The 19925-nt window shown below is 43.0% G+C and overlaps 1 protein-coding gene across 3 annotated transcripts in view; it reads right to left on the reverse strand.

Moving 5' to 3' along the window:
- The window catches only part of IFIH1 (interferon induced with helicase C domain 1), a 100435-nt gene that overhangs the window by 71848 nt on the left and 8662 nt on the right, over positions 1 to 19925 (reverse strand). The window contains exons 1-3 of one of the 3 annotated variants that reach the window (XM_056533763.1): positions 11545 to 12221; positions 5077 to 5236; positions 1780 to 1902 (exon numbers count right to left, since the gene is read on the reverse strand). In XM_056533763.1, coding sequence (XP_056389738.1) covers positions 1780 to 1902; positions 5077 to 5236; positions 11545 to 11988 — 727 coding nt within the window. In that variant the 5' untranslated portion in view covers positions 11989 to 12221. Of the gene's footprint in view, positions 1 to 1779; positions 1903 to 5076; positions 5237 to 7146; positions 7263 to 11544; positions 12222 to 19925 lie in introns of those variants that run through there. The other 2 variants (XM_056533764.1, XM_056533765.1) reach the window with 2 other exon arrangements.

Below are 19925 nucleotides of genomic sequence, written 5' to 3' on the forward strand. Positions count from 1 at the left end.
CCTCTGGATCTTGTGAAAGGGGATCTGAGTGTTTGTTGAGATGAGTGGCACATCCAAGCTACCTCTCCATTCATTCTGTATAAGAGCTGTTGGAGTTAGCCAAGAGCTGTACTCAGCTATCTTCTGGAAGTACTATAAGACAATGAATACAGCAGTGGCGCACATATGCAGTGCAGATTTTCAGCTGCAGAAATTCAGAGGAAAATCTACAAGTGAAATTCAGCTGCAGGAAACTGGCTGTGGATGTGCTACGTGTGACCCTTCCCTTAGAAAAGAAATACAACCACATCTCTGTCACAGTAGTTTCTGTCATAAAGGGCTCACTGCAGCCATATCTTCTGAGCAGTAATACGAGCTCCCCATCTTTACATCAATGGTCTCGTCCTGAGCAGACAGGAGGAGAGGGGGGAGTAGGGATGGGAGCTCTGCTTTCTGAGAGTGTGATGTGAGGCCTACAAGCCAGACAGCACTGCTGATATTGACGATTTGTGGACTATGGTTAAAGGGGTACTCCGGCACTTAGACATCTTATCCCCTATCCAAAGGATAGGGGTTAAGATGCCTGATCGCGGGGGTCCCGTCGCTGGGGACCCCCGCGATCTTGCACGCAGCACCCCAGTTAAAATCAGTCCCCGGAGCATGTTTGCCCCTGGTCTGATTACCGGCGAACACAGGACCGGCAGCGTGTGACGTCACGCCTCCGCCCCCGTGTGACGTCACGCCTCCACCCCAGCGACGGGACCCCCGCGATCAGGCATCTTATCCCCTATCCTTTGGATAGGGGATATGATTTCTAAGTGCCGGAGTACCCCTTTAATAACAATAACATTATAGTAAGTTACTTTATTATACTTTTTCAACCATACACAGGTTGTTTCTTTATCTGGACAAGCCCTATAAATGCCATACCCTATACAAAGGATTTGGGATATCTTGTTGATCGGTGGGGGGGGTCCAAACACTGGGACCCCCAACTATGATGAGATTGGATGAAAACTGTTCACTTCGTAAATAGAGCAGCGGGGCACATACTCAGCCACCGCTTCATTCACCGTCTACAGCAACTCCGAACATTCAGCACCCAAGTACAAATGACCTTTCTTCTTATGATGGGACCCCCCACAGATCAGTTATTTATCTCCTATCTTATTGATAAGGGATAACATTTAATCATAGAATAACCCCTTTATTGTATACAGCTCAAATGCAAACCTGTGTGTCTTCATGGTAATGGGCTATCACAAGCCTAATGGCAACCTAGCACTAAAGTCTCAGTTTCTTTCCATTTGTCCTCTCTTTTTGCAGAGTTACTGTATACACAAAACAGTAGGATGTTTTTAATCAATAACATATACTGAGTTGCTACATTTTGTATTGTACATGCAGTAGAACAATAACAATGATTTGTCTAAAGCAGTGGTCCTCAACCCAGTCCTCAAGGACCACCAACAGTCTAGGATCTGAATTCTTACCTGGTTTATTCTAATAGAGTTACTTAAAAAAAATGTTGGTGGGCCTGAAGGACTGAGTTGGGGACCACTGCTCTGAAGCTTATTGGGGAAGATTTATCAAAACTTGTGCACAGGAAAAGTTTACCAGTTGCCCATTGCAACCAATCAGATCGCTTCTTTTAGTTTTGATAGATCTTTTATAAAAATGAAACAGGCAATCTGATTTGTATAGGTAACTTATCATCTTCTCCTCTGAACAGCCTTTGATAAATCTCCCCCATTATCCTTAATGGTATAATAGTGTGTACATGTGTATGACAATACTTACCTAACTGACTAGAACTTTCTGAGTACGTGGTCACATGATAGCTGTCGTTCTGCTGACCTGTCACTTCACTTTTTCCACTGTTTTTATGATTTTCATAGACATCATCCATTTCTGTAATCCCATCTGTAAAAGAAAGAATATGGCGGTTATGGGATTGTGAATGATGACATCAAAAGGACATGTGCGAAAGTGGAAAAGGGCCATAGGTGGATACATGGGTTAAATGAGAGACCCACTGACAACGATTAGGCTATGTTCACAAGGCAGAATTTGTGCGGAATGTCCGCACCTAATATTCCACACTGACTTTGCGCTGCAGCAGGGTCCCATTGATTTCAGGGTGCCTTTAGATGTGCCTGCTCGGAGCAGCAATACGCCGCTACTAGCAGACACACTGCTGCGATGTGCGAGTCACCACGTGTGCATACTCGCACACATCGCTGCTGCTCCCCCTGGTCCTGAGCTAGGCCGAGAGCAGCCTCGATGTGTGGGGCGACTCCCACATCGCAGTGTTTTTGCTCGTAGCGGCGTATTGCCGCTCCGAGCAGGCACATCTAAAGGTACCCTGAAGCGGTCTTTCAGTGGTGGATCCGTAGCATAAAACACGCTGTGGATCTACTCATCTGAATGTACCCTAAGGGTATGGTCACACGTGCCGTATTTTTCTACCCATTGACTTTACGCAGCTTCAAATACGCAACAAAATGCGGCACACGTGACTCTACCCTAAGGATATGTTCACACGTACAAGATTGGCCTCATATTTTCTGTTTCAGATTTTCCTTCCCATTGACATCAATAGATAGCAAAATCAGCTGCAGCAAATATGCAGGAGATCCTGTACGTGTGAACGTAGCGTCATAGAAAGGTTTATAGACTTTCCATGAATCTGGGCAACATTAGTACCGTTCTCTGAGAACAGCCGTTCACAAAACTAATGGGCACAGTACCCTGGCGCGCCCTTCTGCCTCATCATTTTCCCAATCAGTTGATCAAAGCTTCTAAACATGATAGTTCTAACTGCACTATAAACACTAGAGATGAGCGAACTTACAGTAAATTCAATTCATCACGAACTTCTCTGCTCGGCAGTTGATGACTTTTCCTGCATAAATTAGTTCAGCTTTCCGGTGCTCCGGTGGGCTGGAAAAGGTGGATACAGTCCTAGGAGACTCTTTCCTAGGAATGTATCCACCTTTTCCAGCCCACCGGAGCACCTGAAGGCTGAACTAATTTATGCAGGAAAAGTCATCAACTGCCGAGCCGAGAAGTTCGCGACGAATCGAATTTACTGTAAGTTCGCTCATCTCTAATAAACACTATGGGGAGATTCATCAAGACCTGTGCTGGGGAAAAGGTGACCACCGGTTGTCCATAGCAACCAATCAGGTCGCTTCTTTCATTTTTCAAAGGCCTTTTAAAAAATAAAAGCGATCTGATTGGTTGCTATGGGCAACTGGTAAACTTTTCCACTGGACAGGTTTTAAAGAATCTCCCCCTATATACATATTTGCATGGAGACTGTGCGTCTTCTCATTTTTAGAGCACGCACTGCCATATTATTGTTCTACATTGTTAGGCTGCTTTCACACTACAAAATCCTCCGTTTTTATACATCCGTGTGAAAATCAGCTGAAAACGGCAGTAACAAAATTCTATACGTCCGTTAGAGAATACCATTGTAGTCTATGGGATTTTCTAATATCTGTATGAATCCGTTATTGATGGTAGACGTTAGTTTGTTACGGAAGATAGTTACGGAAGAGATAGTTCATGAACTATTTCTTCCGTAACTATCTTCCGTAACAAACTAACGTCCATTATCAATAACGGATTAATACGGATATTAGAAAATCCCATAGACTATAATGGGATTTTCTAACGGACGTATAGAATTTTGTTACTGCCGTTTTCAGCTGATTTTCACCCGGATCTTCCTACGGATGTTTAAAAACAGAGGATTTTGTCGTGTGAAAGAAGCCTTAGAATCCATCAGATTCTGTAGCAGTGTTTCCCAACCAGTATGCCTCCAGCTGTTGCAAAACTACAACTCCCAGCATGCCCGGACAGCCATCGGCTGTCCGGGCATGCTGGGAGTTGTAGTTTTGAAACATCTGGAGGTCCGCAAGTTGAAGACCACTGCTCTAGCTGTTGCAAAACTACAACTCCCAGCATGCCCGGTCAGCCTTGCCCCAGCATGCTGGGACAGTTGTAGTTTGGCAACAGCCAGAGGCGCCCTGAACTGTACTATAGTACAGAAAACACTGTACTATAGAAATCTAGATCCATATGGTACCTCCATAGTGAACTACTGCACAAGAGTTAGGTAGCCATCAGTATTATAAATGGCACATGTACTAGGGCCCTGTCACTGAATTATCAATGGGGCCCAGAAGCAGGGACATGCACACCTATACTCAAAAGGGGGCTTGAGCCCCTGCCCTTTTACAGCACCTGCCCTATGATGCCCTCACTGATTGGGATCTGCGTGGAATGATGGGGTCTCATTCAGCTTATATGACTGTCTATGTAAAAAGACAAGAAGCGCTCCATAGTGCATTAAAAGGGTAATATAACTAAGCCGATATTATCGGATGCGCTTACCCAATAGGTTGTGCAAAGTCAGGCACAACACTGTAAAAGGAATTCCACAATCCAGCCAGTCCCACCACCGCAACGGTGTAGCAAATGTAGCAAAAACCTCCAAACTCCACAAGGACTTGAATCGGCGCAGAATGGATGAGGAACAAGAAGATCACTAGGCGATTTATTTGGAACAACGCGTTTCAAGTTCACAACCTAACCTTGTGAACTTGAAAAAGACGCCTGTCCTGGCGTCGAAACGCGTTGTTCCAAATAAATCGCCTAGTGATCTTCTTGTTCCTCATCCATTCTGCGCCGATTCAAGTCCTTGTGGAGTTTGGAGGTTTTTGCTACTTATATGACTGTCGGAGGTCTCTTATCTCAGGAATTGTTTTGTATTAACATATGAAAGGTTTTTGCTATTTTTTTTTAATGAGAAGTGCCCTTTCTTCTACTTGAGCCCCTGCCCCCCAAAATTTCTGTGCACATCCCTACCCAGAAGCACCTCTGACCATACAGTCCTATCCTATATTGCAAAGCCATGTGCATGTGGCCCTAAGATGATACTGTCCGGGGTGAGAATTAATACCAGGAATAATGATTGATTGTCAAGTTAGATATGATTGAATAAAAAAAATAATAATAATAAAAATAAAAAAAATATATATATATATATATATATATATATATATATGTGTGTGTGTGTTCTGTTACCTATAAATTCTTCATATGTGCCTCCTGTTAACTCTTTAATGAGCTCTTTCTTTTCCAGTTCTTGTAAAACACCAACAAAATCTTTAAACCAGTCCTTCTTCTTGGTAATCCTGCTGAGAAGTTCCCTGTTGGCGTCATAGGCCCCTTGTTTTGCATTTATCTGCAATCAAAGGCAATAATAAAAACAAGGTTACAGAAGACGGTAATGGGCATAGTCCAGGGAGTGAGGGCGGTACTAGCACTCATATGTGCTCACTCCTGTCCTATCAGATTGCAGCATGAAAACAGAGAGGAGGGGGTTACAGAGCAGCCTGCAGTGATTGGATGAAGAGACCCAGCACAGCATAGGAGGAAGATGAGTCAGAGCACAGAATGGCAAACCAAGAGAGCAACAGTTAGAAGGTATTTGTAAGAGAAATATAGGTGCTAGAAACATATAATTATATGTACATGATCAGGATTAGGTACTGAGTAAAATAGTAAAATATAACTTTTTCTACTTTTTCCTTATTATTTTTTATTTTTATTTTTTTTAGAATATGACAGGTACTCTTTAACCCCTTAAGGACCCGGGGTTTTTCCGTTTTTGCATTTTCGTTTTTTCCTCCTTAACTTTAAAAAACTCATAACTTTTTCAATTTTGCACCTAAAAATCCATATGATGGCTTATTTTTTGTGCCGCCAATTCTACTTTGTAATAATGTCAGTCATTTTACCCAAAATCTACGGCAAAATGGAAAAAAAATCATTGTGAGACAAAATTGGAAAAAAACGCCATTTTGTAAATTTTGGGCACTTCCGTTTCTACTCAGTACATTTTTCGGTAAAAATGACGCCTTATCTTTATTCTGTAGGTCCATACGATTAAAATGATACCCTACTTATATAGGTTTGATTTTGTCGGACTTCTGGAAGAAATCATAACTACATGCAGGAAAATTTATACGTTTAAAATTGTCATATTCTGACCCCTATAACTTTTTTATTTTTCCGCGTATGGGGCGGTATGAGGGCTCGTTTTTTGCACCATGATCTGAAGTTTTTAGCGGTACCATTTTTGCATTGATAGGACTTAAAAAAAATTTGCGCGTACGCCATTGACCGTGTGGTTTAATTAACGATATATTTTTATAATTCGGACATTTCCGCACGCAGCGATACCATATATATTTATTTTTATTTACACTGTTTTTCTTTAATGGGAAAAGGGGGGTGATTCAAACTTTTAATAGGGGAGCGGTTAAATGATCTTTATTCACTTTTTTTTCCACTTTTTTTTGCAGTGTTATAGCTCCCATATGGGGCTATAACACTGCACATACTGATCTTTTACATTGATCAGTGGTTTCTCATGAGAAACCACTGATCGATGATTCTGCCGCTTGACTGCTCATGCCTGGATCTCAGGCAAAGAGCAGTCATTCGGCGATCGGACAGCATGGAGGCAGGTAGGGATCCTCCGGCTGTCTTATAAGCTGTTCGGGATGCAGCGATTTCGCCGCGGCGATCCCGAACAGCTCCCTGAGCTAACCGGCATGGTTTCACTTTCACTTTAGACGCGGCGTTCAAGGGTTAATAGTGTGCGGTACCGTGATCAATGCCGCACACTATTAGCCGCGTTATAGATTGGGAGCGGACTCATGACGTTCGCGTACGTCATGGGTCCTTAAGAGGTTAAAAACTTCAGAGACCTCTATCTCAAATCTTTATATCACATCAGAGGTTTCCTGTAACTGATGGTTTGTTCCAAAAACTGTGCTGTGTGAACCTACCCCAAAACCATACATCTCTTCATTGTTAGATGGGTAAATGGCCTCAGGAATCTACAGTATGTCTTATATTAGTTGAGAGCTAACGCCCTTATAGGGGATATGGCATTCATAGTGGTGATGCCCCTCACTATAAGAGCCTGAACTCTACATGTGATACACAATCACATTGATTTGAATGGCAGACATTTAACCCTCTCATCAGGGGTTAGAGTTAGGGTCATCAGGGGTTAGAGAAGCTGAATCTGGGGCCATCTGCTGAGCGCTGCGTCTTCTTCATGAGAGAACCCCTTTAACAAACCTTAAACAATATGGATGGAGCTCAATGCGGATGTGAACCTAGCCTAAGCAAAATAGAAAATTGTAGTATGCTAAATCTGTTTGCAAACAGCGGCATCTGCTGGTCATTGTGTATAATGCATAGAAACATAGAGACATGGGGAAGATTCATCAAAACCTGTGCAGAGGAAAAGTTGTCCAGTTGCCCATAGCAACCAATCAGATCGCTGCTTTCATTTTTAACAAGGCCTCTGCAAAATGAAAATGAAAGAAGCCATCTGATTGGTTGCTATGGGCAACTGGTCAACTTTTTCTGGGCACAGGTTTTGAAAAAACTCCCACATAGAATGTGCCAGCAGATAAGAACCAGTAGGAAGCATTTGGCCCATCTAGTCTGCCCAATATTCTGAATATAATGAAAAGTCCTTGACCCCATCTTATATGAAGGATAGCCTTATGCCTATCCCTATCTTATATGAAGGATAGCCTTATGCCTATCCCTATCTTATATGAAGGATAGCTTATGCCTATCCCTATCTTATATGAAGGATAGCCTTATGCCTATCCCTATCTTATATGAAGGATAGCTTATGCCTATCCCTATCTTATATGAAGTATAGCCTTATGCCTATCCCTATCTTATATGAAGGATAGCCTTATGCCTATCCCTATCTTATATGAAGAATAACCTTATTCCTATCCCTATCTTATATGAAGGATAGCCTTATGCCTATCTCTATCTTATATGAAGTATAGCCTTATGCCTATCCCTATCTTATATGAAGGATAGCCTTATGCCTATCCCTATCTTATATGAAGTATAGCCTTATGCCTATCTCTATGTTATATGAAGAATAGCCTTATGCCTATCCCTATCTTATATGAAGGATAGCCTTATGCCTATCTTATATGAAGGATAACCTTATGCCTATCCCTATTAGAGTTGAGCGGCATAGGCCACATTCGAATTCGCGAATATATGGACGAATATTCGCATATTCGTAATATTCTCGTTTTATTTTCGCATATGAGAAAATTCGCGTATGCGAAAATTAACATATGCGAAAATTAGCTTATACAAAATCAGCATAAGCGAAAATTCGCATATGCAAATTTTCGCACACCAGTCTCACACAGTAGTATTAGAGCCTTCTTTACACCACACAAGCTGGAAGCAGAGAGGGATGATCACTGTGATGTGTACTGTGAAAAAAAAAAAAAAAAAACGAATATTCGTAATTATGAATATATAGCGCTATATTCGCGAATAAAATTTGCATTGCGAATATTCGCGAGCAACACTAATCCCTATCTTATATGAAGGATAGCCTTATGCCTATTTCTATCTTATATGAAGGATTGCCTTATATCTATCCCTATCTTATATGAAGGATAGCCTTATGCCTATCCCTATCTTATATGAAGGATAGCCTTATGCCTATTTCTATCTTATATGAAGGATAGCCTTATAGTTATCCCTATCTTATATGAAGGATAGCCTTATGCCTATCTCTATCTTATATGAAGGATTGCCTTATATCTATCCCTATCTTATATGAAGGATAGCCTTATGCCTATCCCTATCTTATATGAAGGATAGCCTTATGCCTATTTCTATCTTATATGAAGGATAGCCTTATGCCTATTTCTATCTTATATGAAGGATAGCCTTATGCCTATTTCTATCTTATATGAAGGATAGCCTTATGCCTATCCCTATCTTATATGAAGGATAGCCTTATGCCTATCCCTATCTTATATGAAGGATAGCTTATGCCTATTTCTATCTTATATGAAGGATAGCCTTATGCCTATCTCTATCTTATATGAAGGATAGCCTTATGCCTATCCCTATCTTATATGAAGGACAGCCTTATGCCTATTTCTATCTTATATGAAGCATTGCCTTATACTTATCCCTATCTCATATGAAGGATAGCCTTATGCCTATTCCTATCTTATATGAAGGATAGCTTTATGCCTATCCCTATCTTATACGAAGGATAGCCTTATGCCTATCCCTATCTTATATGAAGGATAGCCTTATGCCTATTTCTATCTTATATGAAGGATAGCCTTATGTCTATCTCTATCTTATATGAAGGATAGCCTTATATCTATTACTATCTTATATGAAGGATAGCCTTATGCCTATCCCTATCTTATATGAAGGATAGCCTTATGCTTATCCCATACATGCTTAAGCTCCTTCACTGTATTTGCAGCTATCACTTCTGCAGGAAGGCTATTCCATGCATCCACTACTCTCTCAGTAAAGTAATGCTTCCTCATATTACTGCAGAAACCTTTACCCCTCTAATACGAAATTTGGGATTACTCACTAAAATACATTGGTTAGGTGCAGAGTTACTGTATACTTGTGAATAGTTTTATTCCTAATACGCCCCAGCGTGCATTGGAGGCAGGGAGCTAGCTGGCTGAGCTCCCCTGTCTCCTTCATATTCCCCCATTGACCCTGCCCCCTTCATTATTATGCTAATACCTCTCCCTATACACCCATGAGCACTTCCATCTCTACTGCTAATACCTCTCCCTATACACCCATGAACACTTCCTTCTCTACTTCTAATACCTCTCCCTATACATCCATGAGCACTTCCTTCTCTACTTCTAATACCTCTCCCTACACATCCATGAGCACTTCCCTCTTTACTTCTAATACCTCTCCCTATACATCCATGAGCACTTCCCTCTCTACTTTTAATACCTCTCCCTATACACCCATGAGCACTTCCCTCTTTCTACTGCTAATACCTTTCCCTATACACCCATGAGCACTTTCCTCTCTACTGCTTATACCTCTCCCTATACACCCATGAGCACTTCCTTCTCTACTTCTAATACCTCTCCCTACACACCCCTGAGCACTTCCCTTTCTACTTCTAATACCTCTCCCTATATACCCATGAGCACTTCCCTCTCTACTTTTAATACCTCTCCCTATACACCCATGAGCACTCCCCTCTTTCTACTGCTAATGCCTTTCCCTATAAACCCATGAGCACTTTCCTCTCTACTGCTTATACCTCTCCCTATACACCCATGAGCACTTTCCTCTCTATTGCTTATACCTCTCCCTATACACCCATGAGCACTTCCTTCTCTACTGCTAATACCTCTCCCTATACACCCATGAACACTTCCCTCTGTACTGCTAATACCTCTCCCTATACACCCATGAACACTTCCCTCTCTACTGCTAATACCTCTCCCTATACACTCATGAATACTTCCCTCTCTATTGCTAATACCTCTCCCTATACACCCATGAGCCCTTCCTTCTCTACTGCTAATACCTCTCCCTATACACCCATGAACACTTCCCTCTGTACTGCTAATACCTCTCCCTATACACCCATGAGCACTTTCCTCTCTACTGCTTATACCTCTCCCTATACACCCATGAGCACTTTCCTCTCTATTGCTTATACCTCTCCCTATACACCCATGAGCACTTCCTTCTCTACTTCTAATACCTTTCCCTGTACACCCATGAACACTTCCCGCTCTACTGCTAATACGTCTTCTTTTACACCCATGAACACTTCCCTCTCTACTGCTAATACCTCTCCTTATACACCAATGAGCATGCCCCTCTATTGCTTATACCTCTCTCTACAGACCTATGAGCACTTCTTTCTCTACTGGTAATACTTCTCCCTATACAACTATGAGTGTTTCCCTCTTTCTACTGATAATAGCTCTCCTTTTACACCCATGAGCACTTCCCTCTCTACTGCTAATATATCTCCCTATACACCCATGAGCACTTCCTTCTCTACTGCTAATACACCCATGAACACTTCCTTCTCTACTGCTAATACCTCTCCCTATACACCCATGAACACTTCCCTCTCTAGTGCTAATACCTCTCCTTTTACACCCATGAACACTTCCCTCTCTGGTGCTAATAACTCTCCCTATACACCGATGAACACTTCCCTCTCTAGTGCTAAGACCTCTCCCTATACACCCATGAACACTTCCCTCTCTACTGCTAATACCGCTCCCTATACACCAATGAACACTTCCCTCTCTACTGCTAATACCTCTCCCTATATACCCATGAACACTTCCCTCCCTACTGCTAATACCTCTCCCAATACACCCATGAGCACTTCCCTCTCTACTGCAAAATTCCACCAGTATCCACTCAGAAATGCATTGCCATCATTGGGGGAAAGTACAATTTCCAGCATGCATTTTGCAAAACTATTGTTGTGAAACTACAACTCCCAGCATGTATGTTGCAAAACTGCAACTTCCAGCATGCCCCGACAGCCGAAGTTGCAGTTTTGCCACAGCTGGAGGCACCCTGGTTGGGTAACACTGCCCTAATAGTACAATCACCCCTCCACCCCCCCCCCCCCCCCCAATGTAAATAGTTACAAAAACTTACAATGTCCAAATCCTCCCTGCTGCATATTCCTTCACTAAAACACTTTTCGGCCGTCTCCTTAGGTTCCAGCTTTTCGAGTAGCTGGTGAGATAGTAAAGAAATCAGCTCCAGACAGGTGTCATATTTGACCTCATGCTCGGGGGCCGGTAGGTTTTCGGGGTTCAGGTACAGTTCAGCTCCGGTATTTTCGGCCAGCCTGAGAGCAGTGACAAACTCTGCAAACCATCCGCGCCACCTGGGCCCCGATATCATCCGATCCAGAAGCATTCTGGCTGCAGCCGTGTTCCCATTGTTAGCTGCTTTGGCTCTTAATTCTTCCTTGAACTCCTGATCCAAACCATGCATGTTGTCCAGTACCGGCACCACCTGGATGAGCTCGCACAGCCGAGACGTGAAGATCACGATCATGTATCTATGGATTTCGTCGCTGTCGTCGTGCTGCATGGTTGCGTTTTACTGTGTATGGAACGCTGTGAAAACGACTTGTTCTTTCCTGGAGATTCCTGCTATGAAATCAATCCTACCCAATCACATGCATCTACTGCAGTGTTGGAGTCTGTGTTCTTGCTCTTCCAGCCCTCGGCTTATATAGAAAGAAGGCGGATGTCAGAATTTCAGTTTCGTTTCTCTCTTCTGTTATCTCACAAGTCCAGCCCTACGCTGCCAGCTGGGGAATTCACTCACTGCGGAGTCACAAGCTGGAAACTGAAAATACATCAGGGTGGAAGAGGCAATAAGAATCTGTTTTCATACCTACATATATACCTAAAGGGGGTATTATGGATGCAGATTACGGAATGAAGAATTATACATGGTGGGGGGAATGTGCCATTTGCTTTGCGTATGTTGCTAAAGCTATTAATAGATGGGGTTTTCCCAGTGTGTAATTTGTCATTAGTCAGATGCCTCGTGTTTAATGACCTGTGCGCTCTCAGTATATAAACCATGTACAGTGGTCCCTCAAGTTACAATATTAATTGGTTCCGGGACGACCATTGTATGTTGAAACCATTGTATGTTGAGACCATAACTCTATGGAAACCTGGTAATTGGTTCTAAAGGCACCAAAATGTCATCCAAAAATAGGAAAAAGGGAGGATTAAAGAAAAATATGTAGATAACTAATACAGATAAAGCAAATCCTTACATATAAAAGTAATACAGATCTGCTGGGAGCTGTAAATCACTGTCTATCTCAGTGTTTTCCAAGCAGGGAGCCTCCAGCTGTTGCAAAACTACAACTCCCAGCATGCCCGGACAGCCAAAGGCTGTCCGGGCATGATGGGAGTTGTTGTTTTGCAACAGCTGGGGCACCCTGCTTGGGAAACACTGGTCTATGTAGAGGACAGGAGCTTCTTCAGGGTTCTGTACAATACATACAATGTCCTAAAAAAAAGTAAAATGGAGCCGCCCTCACCTGGTGTCCAAAGGAGCAGGTAACCCTGGTACAGGTAAAGTTTACAGAACATGTAATACCTCTCTGTATTGTAGGGGGCGCTACCAGACACCAGTCAGTGCATACACTTCAGTACTACAGGTGTTTTACCAGTAAATTGCCCATTCTGTTTCGTCGGTTCTTCCAGCCATTGACAAGTTTCACAGATCTGAACTGTCTGTAGCATTGTATGTTGAGTCTGGTTTCAAGTTACGATGGTCCAGAAAAGACCATTGTATGTTGAAACTATTGTATGTTGAGGCCATTGTAAGTTGAGTGATCACTGTACTACATTGTCCCTTGATTTAAAGCGTACCTGCCATATCACAGGGGGAAAAAAAAAGAATGCTTCTATATGTTACTCACTAGGTCATGCAGATGCTTTACATGTGTTTTTATGTCTCTAGCTTTTATATTTGGCTCAAAAATCCCTCTGTTCTGCTGCTCACTCATTCTGATATCCACTGTTCAGGAAAGAGTGTGTCTGAGGCTAGCAGTGAGCCCGCCTTCACCATACATTCACTTCCTCCCTGAGTCTGCTGTGCTTTTCTGGGTCTCGTCATCCAATCACTGGAGGTTGCTCTGTAACCTACTCCTCTCTGTTTTTTAAACAGGACAGGAGTGAGCACAGAGGAGTTCTAGTCCTGTATTCACTTCCCAGACTTTGTCCCAGCTTGTGCTTCCGCTGGGACAAAGATGATGCAAGATTATGTTCTGGATGGTATGAGGACCCCTAGTGGTCTTTTTTAATAAGCCATTATTTTTATAAAAAGGAGAACATTTAAAAAAAAAATCATATTAAAAGTTTTTGATACTGACAGTGCCCATTTAAGCTTAAGAAGAAGCCACCTCAACATGCGTTAGAATGTGACTTTCTTGGGGTAAAACATGAAAAGGTGCATTTACTAAATTTAAATGATACAAAAATACAGGTGAGCATGTATACATGAAAAATCGAAAACAACTGCACAAGGAAGAACGTATCATGCAAAAACTACTGCACATACCAAGAATAAATAAGGTAAAGAATACTGGTCATAATGTCCAGCAGCTAGATATGTTTTAAACTTCTGGGCAATCTTGTAGCCCAAGACTCACCCTTAGATCGGTCTTAGGGAAGTCTGGAATTCCCTTACAAGTCTATGAGAATTCCAGACATAGGTTTTCTGATCACGTCATCTCAGGGCAAGTCTCCGGCTGCGAGATTGCCCAGGAATTTTAAACATAACTGGTACTCTTTAAATATAAAAACAGAGATTGTTATGCTCTGCGCTCCGGCCAGACATGCTGGCTGTGCGTGCTCCCCTCCTCTGTCCTCCACTGCCGGAGGGGCTGGGATTCGCATTGCGGGACGTGCCCACATGCGAATCCCCGCCCGTCACTCACCTCTGCTCTCTGTTGTCCCTCCGGTCCTCTTGCAGCACCGGTGTGTGTGCCCCCGCCTCCTAGGGCGGGCGTGGCCAGAGCTCTAAGATTTAAAGGGCCAGTGCGCCCGTAAATATCAACTACACCTGTACCTATCCTATAAGTATCAGCACCTCCCACTTACCCCTGCCAGATATTTGTTTGCCTTAGTGCCCTAGAGAAAGCATTTGTAGTCTTACCTTGCTGTGTTCCTGATCCCTTTGTTCCATGACCTGACCTTGCTCCTGTGCCGCCTGCCTATTGACCTTCTGCTACGATCCTGACTTCGCATTTGTGCCACCTGCCTTGACCTTCTGCTATCCAGACCACGAGATGCCGTATCCGTCCAGAGCCTCGAATCTCCTCAGCCACCTGTGTGGTCGAGTCGTGCCAGGGGTAGCGACCTGGGTGCCGCCTACAGCAGCAAATCCATCTTGCTTTGTGGTGAGCTCTGGTGAAAACCAGCAGCACCTTAGACTCCTGGCACGGTCCACGTCATCTACCACACAGGTCCAGTGGATCCACTACTACCCTGAGTGCTACAGCCTACTGCCGTGAGTCTCACACAAAATAAATGTCACTGCATATATCACAATGCCCAGGGAACACAATAAAATATTAACACATGATTTCAAACTTACAAATGCAGGCTAACTGGTCAGGTCCTATATGAAGGGTAGTGACCCCCCACTCACAGGGTCCCTGATACAAAACAAGAGGGCTACAAACTATGTAATCTATATTTAAATGGTACAAGATAAAATCCCCATATGTAATGTCCCATAACAGGTATGGACTGAGCATCAAATCATGTTGGCCACTTTATTTGAAAAAGTACGTTTTTGTGTAAAATGATCATTTATGCTATTTGCTACACTGCATCCCTTCTAATCTGCTCCATACTGTGTGTGTAATACTATCTGCACCCTGCTTAGTGAAAGGCAGTTATCTGTACCAGATATCGGTGTGTTTATTACCCCCCGTGTCTGGACCAGGACAAGCTGTCTCTACCTCGGACCGTGTAACGGTGTCCTGCCTGGCATCACGTGATAAGAATTCCTTGCAACCCGTGTCACCACAAATCTTGGCATCACAAACAGGATAGGAATTCCTTATACCCCCGTATCACCACAAATCTTGGCGTCCACGAACAGAAAAGCAGAAAACACAAAATACAGATTAACGGACATTACAAAACATCTACGCTTGGGTGCCCAGTATTGAACCATGAACTTCTAAAGCATTCTTCTATCTACCTAGTTTGGTGCCAAACACTAAAGTGCTTTTCTAAGTATGCCAAAAATGTTCTAGTGGTCAGGAAACGTATAACCTGGACAGTCTTGCAATGTACTCAGTTAGTCTTCAAGTGTACGATATTGCCTTATTCAGTCTTTCTAATGTCTTATTCAGTACTGTCCTTAGTGAAATTAAAAAAAGCCAGACAGTCATCAAATGTCTTATAGTCAGAAATGAATTTTCAGTCAGGATGTATTCTCTTTAAATGTTCCATGGAGTTCGTACTAATTTTCTTCTAATGGGCATGAGGTTACCCCGAAATTCAAGGGGATACCTTGGCTGGAATTTAACATGGAGGAAGGAGTCTGTATGTCTCTTGTCATGTTCCTCAGGTGTGGCCATAAGGTGTTCTCTACTCTACAGTCCTGGGGAGAATATGCTATAAGCCAATGGGCCCCATGGCACAGGACCGGTAGCAATGGATAGCCTATGGCATCTCTGGCCCACCTTCCAGAGCCACTTTGTGTCATGGAGTGAGCCCTAAATCTGTCTCTAAGACCACTCTCCCTGCCTACATGCCCATCCACTCTAAACGACGGATCGACAACTTGAAGCCGGTCCCTTCCTTGCGCTAAAGTGCATAGGCATCAAAGTCAACAAAACAAACTGAACTGTACAAAGTTGGAGAACATGTCAGGAACATAACAGGAATACAATAACCAACAAACAGATACCTAAATACAAACAAGGCAAGATATAGCAAACTAACAGGTCAGGAAATCAAGAGCACTGTTCACACTGAACACAGAACCATAAACACACTAGACACTCCACTCCAATCATGGAGGGACATCAATACCAAAGCCAAATAGGCTCCTAACTAACAGGCACTTTCCACCAAGTGATCAGGATACTGGCCTAGGAGGAAACAAAAATCCTAAATTCAAGCAAACACGAGTACAGACACAAGACTAACTCATTCCTAGAAAGACGGATAGAACAAAGCTCAGAACAGTATTCTATCCTAGGAGATTCAAGATCAAACAAGATCAAAACAGGACTAACAAAACGTACAGTGTGAATACAGACTCAGGAAACACAAAGCATATGCAGAACAAACAATACAAGGATACTAAACCCTGACAAAAGTACTAAAACATCACCGGCTATAATCCGTATATATCAAACAGGACCGATATCCATGGTTAAAACTCAGGATATGTGCTCAGACAGATATAGTAAACATAATGCAAACATGGTCAGAGTAACAGGTATAATTTAAGCCCAGAACAGCACCTGAAGAGGCCTTATATATCCTCCCAGTGCTGAAGTCAGGAAGGTTAACTCTTCCCATCCCAGGGAGAATTAACACATAAACTGTTCAGACACAAACCTAATGTCTGAACAGGATTCAAAGCAGAAAATACAAAATACAGATAAACGGACATTACTCCTTGGTACAAAATTGCTACAGCCTCAGGAAGAGCTTCAATACTTGTTATGTGTATGTGGTGTGTCAGTATGTCCCCATCCGTCTTTATTACTACAGCTAAAAAGTATTAGCCTAACTCTCTGGTAAAAATATATGGCACTATTACATTAAGCCAAAAATGCGAGTGGTCGTCAACAAGGGCACCAACCACATCAAGGAAGGACTCCTAATATTTGCACCAAAAGGACTTTGTTCTTCCTCTAAAAGGGACTGTTTCATTGCACTACCCTCATCAATCCCCAGCCTCCAGGACTGGGCGCTGAGGATGGCTGTTCTTAAGAGGAGGAGTTTGTGGTGTCCCAGCACCAAAGGCTGTCCTGTGGGCTGCGGATCTCCTTAGGCATGCCTGCTGCACATATCTTGGGTCCACTGAGAAACTGTCTGTTATGTTTAATATGTTAATGCACTTTATAATATTTTCTGTATGCACTGAATAATTTGTTGTCTATGTGCTATGCCTTTAAGAGCAAGAGGAGCTGTGTAAACCAGGTGATCCTGCCTTCCCGATGGGAACCCCTAAATTGGTCAGTATATAGTGTAGGGGGGAAGATTTGCCCCAGTTAAGCCTGAGTACTAAAGCTGCGTACAGTGTGGAAAGGAGGTGGAAGTCATATGTGATGAATCTACAGGGAAGCCTAAGAAAAATATCTTCTCAAAACTGCCCACCATTTTGCAAGGGTTTCCCCATTCAGCAGTGAGTCAAGCCCTGGCAGAGATAGTAACTGGACCTTATCATAACCCTAGCCAGCATGGGAAATCTACAGTCTCTGATCTCAAGTCAGTATAATTTAAGTTGGTGAAAAGTCCCAGCAAGGCAACAGGGCTCCCAAAGGGTTACACTGCATCCCTTCTACTCTGCTCCATACTGTGTGTGTAATACCATCTGCACCCTGCTCAGTAAAAGGCACTTATCAGTAACCTGACGTCGGTGTGTTTATTACCCCCTGTGTCTGGCCCAGGAGAAGCCGACTCCACCTCGGACCGTGTATAGGCTAACGGTGCCCTGGCGTCACAAAGTCATAAGAATTCCTTGCCCCCCCCCCCCGTGTCACCACAAATGTTGGCGTCACGAACAGGATAGGAATTCCTTGCACCTCTGTGTCACCACAAAGGCAAGGGAAGAGGATACATGCTGGATGCCACGTCTTCTACCTGCCACAGTACAAAGGGATAACACACACACCTATAACACCTAGTACAGAGCCTCCATTGGCTGTGCGTGGCCTGAGCGAAAGTATACATCAAACTGTTTACCGCTTGTACCATCAGTGACATAACACCTGTAGTACCACAAGTCCCAGCAGACACCCAGGTCAATACACATAAAGCAGGACATCAATAGCCAAAATAGTGGGGAGCAAACCACCCACTGTTAAGCTAGGACAGCTCATTCCCTAACAGGAAAACATCTAAGCTTGATGGACTTCCTGTGGAGCAGTATGGAGCTCATATGGATATGATGTGGGGTGTCCCAGCATCAAAGGCTGTCCTATGGGCTAAATATTGCCTCGGGCATCCCTGCTGTCTATATGTTAGGCCCACTGCTCCATTGTCTGACCTGGTATAATGTGATATATTGTTATGGAATGTTATGTACTAATTTATGCACTGTAACTTTAAGGGATTGTGGCAGCGTGACCAGGTGACCCTGATGTCCCAATGGGGGACCCCAAATCTAGCCCTTAAATAGAGTGGGGGGGGGAGGGGAAGGAGCTGTTCAGTCTGCGTCTGAGTCTGGACCTGTCCAGTCAGAGCCAGAGTGTAGGAGAGTGTATTCCAGCTAGCATAACGTGAGGAGAAGCCTAGGGGTAGAAGACAAAAAAATTCCATTGCCACGCCAATCTCAGGAAAAACCCTGGCAGTAAGCAAAGCTCTTTGGGAAAATCTCTTCTTCAGTCAGTCAGTCAAGTTAAATCTTTCAAGTCAGCATGTGCTCCTAATAATCTTAAGGGTGTGTTCAGACGTACAATATCCTGCGCAGATTTTATGCGCAGAATTTTCTGCTGCAGATTTCAATGTAAACTAAATGACTGATCAGTTACAAATCCTGCGCATGAAATCTGTGCAGGATACTGTACGTGTGAACACACCCTGAAGCTGCGTTCAACAGCAACTACAACTCCCAGCGAGGCAAAAGGCTCCTCGGGTTCAACTCTGCCTATCGCTCTGCACAAGAGACTCTATAGTTTCAGATCTGCTACCTTCGGCAAAGTGAAGATAGTTATCTGTAAACTTGCATTGGTGTATTCATTACCCTGCACCTGGACCAGGAGAAGCAATCTTAACCTCAAACCGTGTAGGTTAATGGTGCCCTGGCATCCCAAACTGATCTATACACCCTGCAACCTGTCAATTGTAGTAGTCACCACAATTGTCCCACAGGAACTTTACCTGTCCCTTATGGAAGTTTCATTTCCACTCTCTATCATGCTCAAACCTTTAAAAAATAAAAATAAAAAAAAACACAGCGATTGTGGCTCATGCAGTCCTATTTCTCTTATTCTTGCCATAAAATTGCAGCAGGTGATATCTAACATAGATCATGAATTATGACCCCCCTAGATTTAGAAAAGGCTTTTGATTCTGTGGAATGGCCCTTTCTGTGGTCAGATTTATGAAGGTTTGCCTTTGGTATCCATATAAATGGCCTACCCTGTATATTAGAAATGTAATGTTTTAGAAAGATGTACAACATTTAAAAAGTGTTTTATTCTGACAGTGCCAGTTGAAAACTGTCTGCCTAATTAAGACATGGACTCCACAAGATCTCAGAAGGTGTTATGTGGTATCTTGCACAAATACATTATCAGTACA

Source organism: Hyla sarda, chromosome 8, assembly GCF_029499605.1.
Source record: "Hyla sarda isolate aHylSar1 chromosome 8, aHylSar1.hap1, whole genome shotgun sequence".
Taxonomy (NCBI): domain Eukaryota; kingdom Metazoa; phylum Chordata; class Amphibia; order Anura; family Hylidae; genus Hyla; species Hyla sarda.